General features: G+C 49.1%; 1 protein-coding gene across 1 annotated transcript in view; it reads left to right on the forward strand.

The window, feature by feature from the left end:
• The window catches only part of LOC115206169 (multiple epidermal growth factor-like domains protein 6), a 99,289-nt gene extending 94,185 nt beyond the window's left edge, over window positions 1-5,104 (forward strand). The window contains exons 36-38 of the mRNA XM_029772825.1: window positions 413-541; window positions 3,105-3,233; window positions 3,767-5,104. Coding sequence (XP_029628685.1) covers window positions 413-541; window positions 3,105-3,233; window positions 3,767-3,846 — 338 coding nt within the window. The 3' untranslated portion in view covers window positions 3,847-5,104. The remainder of the gene's footprint in view (window positions 1-412; window positions 542-3,104; window positions 3,234-3,766) is intronic.
• The last annotated feature ends 896 nt before the right edge of the window (window positions 5,105-6,000 follow it).

Raw genomic sequence — 6,000 nt, forward strand, 5'->3', positions numbered from 1 at the left:
TGAAAACGATAGAGGAGAGTGCATACAGTATGAATACGAGCATGTGTAGGCACTTCTCTGTGAGCAGGCAGATAGGCAGGCAGACGTGGTTATTTGATGAGATACAGGTGTTTCCAGGCAGCCACAGCGGAGACAGACTGTTTAATGCATTCCTGTTGCATCTCTGTGGCCTCCTCCCTCCTGCCTCCTGTCTCCTGCCTCCTGTCTCCTGCCTGCTCTCGGTTCCTCAGCTCAGTGTGAGGGCCTATATGCCCACTTCAGCCCCAGCAGGAGAGCACTGAGTACTGCAGAGCAGCTGCAAGACAGCCATATAGTTTACCCTCTATAATGAAGTAATAAAGACAGACCTGTGTGTGTGTGTGCGTGTGTGTGCGTGTGTGTGTGTATGTGTCACTGTGTCTGTCTGTCCCAGGGTGCGAGGCTGGCCGGTTTGGGGAGGGCTGTCAGCAGTCATGTGACTGTGTTGGGGGGGCCCCCTGTCATCAAGCCATGGGACAGTGTCTCTGCCCCCCAGGGAAGACTGGACAGAGATGTGAAAAAGGTACGACCTCCTCTAACCTGCAACAGCGCTCTATCTCTTGCAGTACTGCATCTTAGGTATGCCTTTAAAACTGAGAGATACAGATTTGTACTGTTTTGTGCATGTTAAATGTGCAACCAGAGGGAAAAAAACTCTAGACCACCTTTACTCCACACACAGAGGCGCGTACAAAGCTCTCCCTCGCCCTCCATTTGGCAAATCTGACCATAATTCTATCCTCCAGATTCCTGCTTACAAGCAAAAATGAAAGCAGGAAGCACCAGTGACTCGGTCAATAAGAAAGTGGTCAGATGAAGCAGATGCTAAACTACAGGACTGTTTTGCCAGCACAGACTGGAATATGTTCCGGGATTCTTCCGATGGCATTGAGGAGTACACCACATCAGTCACTGGCTTCATCAATAAGTGCATCGATGACGTCAACCCCACAGTGACTGTATGTACATACCTCAACCAGAAGCCATGGATTACAGGTAACATCCGCACTGAGCTAAAGGGTAGAGCTGCCGCTTTCAAGGAGTGGGACTCTAACCAGGAAGTTTATAAGAAATCCCTGTTCCGGACGACAGTTTGATCACGCTCTCCGCAGCCGATGTGAGTAAGACCTTTAAACAGGTCAACATTCACAGATGTTTAGTTTGGGACGGATTACCAGGACGTGTACTCTGACCAACTTGCAAGTGTCTTCACTGACATTTTCAATCTCTCCCTGTCTGAGACTGTAATGCCAACATGTTTCAAGCAGACCACCATAGTCCCTGCTCCCAAGAACACTAAAGTAACCTGCCTAAATGACTACCAACCCGTAGCACTCACGTCTGTAGCCATGAAATGCTTTGAAAGTCTGGTCATGGCTCACATCAACACCATTATACCAGGAACCCTAGACCCACTCCAATTTGCATACCTCCCGAACAGATCCAAAGATGATGCTATCTCTATTGCACTCCACACTGCCCTTTCACACCTGGATAAAAGGAACACCTATGTAAGAATGCTATTCATTGACTAGAGCTCAGCGTTCAACACCATAGTGCCCTCATAGTTCATTACTAAGCTAAGGACCTTGGGACTAAATACCTCACTCTGCAACTGGATCCTGGACTTCCTGACGGGCCGCCCCCAGGTGGCAAGGGTAGGTAACAACACATCCGCCACGCTGATCCTCAACACGGGAGCCCCTCAGGGGTGCGTGCTTAGTCCCCTCCTGTACTCCCTGTTTCTCATGACTGCATGGCCAGGCATGACTCCAACACCATCATTAAGTTTGACGATGACATAACAGTGGTAGGCCTGATCACCGACAACGATGAGACAACCTATAGGGAGGAAGTCAGAGACAACAACCTCTCCCTCAATGTGAGCAAGACAAAGGAGCTGATCATGGACTATAGGAAAAGGAGGGCCGAACAGGCCCCCAATAACATCTACCGACAACGATGAGACAACCTATAGGGAGGAAGTCAGAGACAACAACCTCTCCCTCAATGTGAGCAAGACAAAGGAGCTGATCATGGACTATAGGAAAAGGAGGGCCGAACAGGCCCCCAATAACATCTACGGGATCGGGTTGAGAGTTTCAAGTTCCTTGGTTTCCACATCACCAACGAACTAACATGGTCCAAGCACACCAAGACAGTCGTGAAGAGGGCACGGCAAAACCTATTCCCCCTCAGGAGACTGAAAAGATTTGGCATGGGTCCTCAGATCCTCAAAAGGTTCTACAGCTGCACCATCGAGAGCATACTGACTGGTTGCATCACCGCCTGGTATGGCAACTGCATGGCCTCCGACCGCAAGGCACTACAAAGGGTAGTGCGTACGGCCCAGTACATCACTGGGGACAAGCTTCCTACCAACCAGGACCTCTATACCAGGCGTTGTCAGAGGAAGGCCCTAAAAATGGACAAAGACTCCAGCCACCCAAGTCATAGACTGTTCTCTCTGCTACCGCACAGCAACCAGTACCGGAGCGCCAAGACTAGGTCCAAGAGGCTTCTAAACAGCTTCTACCCCCAAGCCATAAGACTCCTGAACATCTAATCAAATGGCTACCCAGACTACTTGCATTGCCCCCCCCTCTACCCTGCTGCTACTCTCTGTTATTATCTATGCATAGTCACTTTAATAACATGTACATATTACCTCAATTACCTCAACTAACCGATGCCTCCGCACATCGACTCTGTACAGGTAACCCCCTGTATATAGCCTCGCTATTGTTATTTTACTGCTGCTCTTTCATTATTTCTTACTTTTATTTCTTACTTTTTTTTAGGTATTTTCTTAAAACTGCATTGTTGGTTAAGTGCTTGTAAGTAAGCATGTCACTAAGGTCTACTCCTGTTGTATTCGGCACATGTGACAAATACGATTTGATTTGATTATATGCCTATACCTAATAGAAAAATTACTAGTCATTTACTGTATTTAAATCTGCCATTTTATTTTTTGTGTGCTGTCTCCCTCCATCTTTTTCTCGTTGTGTCGGTCTTTCTTCTGCCACTCTTTCCACTCTTTTCTGTCATTCTTTCTCTCTCCGTCTCGCCTGTCTGTCCGTCAGACTGTAGAAGAGATCGTTTTGGTCCGGACTGCTCCCTGCAGTGCCAGTGTTCCCATCAGGCCCAGTGTGACGCTCGTAATGGCCGCTGCCTGTGTCCTGTTACCTGGCTGGGCCCCACATGCACAGAAGGTACTGTATACACGCACAAACACACATGCATGGAAACACAAACACACATGCATGCATGCAAACACAAACACATGCGTACACACAAACACACAGCCACACACACACACGCAAACACAAATGCAAACACACACACGCACACACAGACACACACCTCACACACACATTGCCCTGATGAGTGAGTGATACCTACCGCCCATCACAGCAGACACCAAGGACCAGAGCTGTAAAGCTGAACCAGGTTTTCATGAAATAGTGCGTTGGTAAGTGTGTTAGCCTCAGGCCTTCAGCTCTGTGTGTCTCCCTGTCTCCCTCAATAGCCACTCCGGCCTCTGACAGTTATTTTAATCCACACCCAGAGGGGTGTCTGGCTTGAAGCTGTCTCGGTTTCCCTCACAAGCCCAGTTTACGGGAGACCGTCCAGATCGACCAGAAAACACCCTAGCACACCAGAAACTCCCTGAACGCCAAAGAACATTTGCTTTTGATTTCTAGAAGGTGCCAAATGTATTTTTGTCTGCCTCTTCCCTCTTCAGGACTACTAGAGACTGCAGAAGTCCCAGTGTTGGGCTTCTCTCCCTCCCTGAAGAAGCCGTCTGGTCTTTTCCACTCGTAGCGCTGCTGGAGGCCCCACATCCCAAACTAGACGTCCCAAATACCCCCGCCAGACCTCTCAAACACTGAACACTCAGCAAGGTTCCCTAAATATGCAATCAGGGATCCTAGGGAGTCAAGGGAAGGCTGTGAACAGTTGGACAGATGGATAGATGGACAGAGGTATACAGCCAGAAGATGATTCAGGTCTGGACCAGACACACAAGGCAATGTATTCTTATGACTACACCTGTATTCTGCACATTTGGTTGAGAAATGTGCGGTGGCTTTTTGGGAGCCTGCAGAAAGGTGCAGAATGCCGGTTTAGTTAGAGAGAGAGAGCAGGCTACATACACAAGGACCTGGAACATTGATGTGCTGCTGGGCGGTGGACATTGGAAATGTCACCTGAGCTCTATTGTGCTTCCTGCCTGATTGTCTCAGGACTGGACCCCTGCCCCAAGTCAACTGTTCTAGCCTGTCATTAACAGCTCATTAACAGCTCAAATACTTCCTGTACATTCACAACGTCTCCGTCCTCACCCCAATGCAGCTTTGGGCAGCCTAGTACAGGGGTGGGCACCACGGTGCTGGAGGGGCACAGTGTGTGCAGACCATCACTATCACACATGATTCATAAAGACCATGATTAGGTGATTAGTGGAATCAGGTGTGTTAGAGCTGGGCTGGAACAAAAGCCTGCAGCCTCCTATTGCTTACCCGTGGCCTAGCCTCAGAGTCATTGGTCAGACTGACATGGGAGCAACAGCCATCACTCCCAAAGTGTCCACTGGTACTGTCTCTCCGTTGAGCGGCGCTCTGACATGCTATCATATCATATACAGTGAGACTATTTTGTGTTGTATTTTACTGGTTTCTTTTGACAGTGTGTGTCTGATTGCTTGTCATAAAGTGTTAATATATTTAGAAATTGCTTTGGATTGTTTGTTAGATTTGATAAGATCACTTACTGTACTGTCAGATCAGGAAAGTCACATATCAATTCATTACTGCTGTTACTGCCTGTTACTGTAAGTGTATCAGTTCAATGACACTATGACCTATAGAAGTTTTAGCCAAGTAATCAGTATATTTTCATGTAGAAGGGTTTTTAGAATATTACAAAGCATTTGAACTGTACATCAGGATACTGCAATTCATACTACTCATAACATGTACGGTACTATGTGCCTGATGGCAGGCTATATGTAAATGGTGCTGTTTTGATACATCTTGAATTTCTATCAAATTCTCTTTTTACTAAATGTGGTACATCTGTCTGTTATTTCTGTCCCTAATATTGCATCACCACATTTAGGAGAGAGGCCATTTTATTTGGGAGCAGTGTAGCATGGTATTGGGTCCTCTGCCTGGGAGCTTAGAGAAAGGCATGTCAGTGGGGCATGGGGGGGGGGTAGGAATGGGGGAGAGTAGAGGGGGTCCGAGATGGCCTGTCACAGAGCAGTGATGGAGGATTGGAGACCAGGGAGCACATGCTCTCCACAGATCAGCCAGGGAGGTCAAGAGGTGAGCAATGAGCCAGACCGTTACCTGGTACGAAACCTGTCAGAAAAGGTGTGTGTGTGTGTGTGGGGGGGGGGGGGGGGGGGCACCTGAGCGTAGCAGAGGTGGAGGGGAGGGGAGGAGTGGGTGGCTGGGACGTCCATCTGTCCCCCAGGCATTTCTCAAGTGCAGTGGAGCGTCTCCAGCATCCACCGCCGGGCAGGTGTCTGGACCAGGCGTGGACCAGGCAGCCCACATCGGCCGCCTCCGTCCCCGGGTGAGTGATGTGCAAGCTGGGCCGCGAGCGCAAGACCGAGCCCCTGGCTGATGGATGGGGGGCTGCTCGGCCTGGACCCGTGTTGTGACAAGCAACAGATGTTCTCCAATAATGTTTATCAGCCGGGCCTTCATCTTCAGATGACACACACCTGTTTCCAGTCAAACAGCCCCAAAGAGGCCATCCATCCTCCCAGACCTGGGTGGCCACAGAGGGCTCTATTCCCAGCCCTTATCCACCTCCCCATCTTTAATACCCAACTCTTTCCATCACACAGCTCCCTCCTCATCTCTAATCCACCTCTCAACCCCAGTCCCCCCTGAGCAACCCTCCATCCCCAGCCCTAATCCCGTATTTTATCCATCCTCCCCAGCCCTAATCCCATATTTTATCCAT

Source organism: Salmo trutta, chromosome 13, assembly GCF_901001165.1.
Source record: "Salmo trutta chromosome 13, fSalTru1.1, whole genome shotgun sequence".
NCBI lineage: Eukaryota > Metazoa > Chordata > Actinopteri > Salmoniformes > Salmonidae > Salmo > Salmo trutta.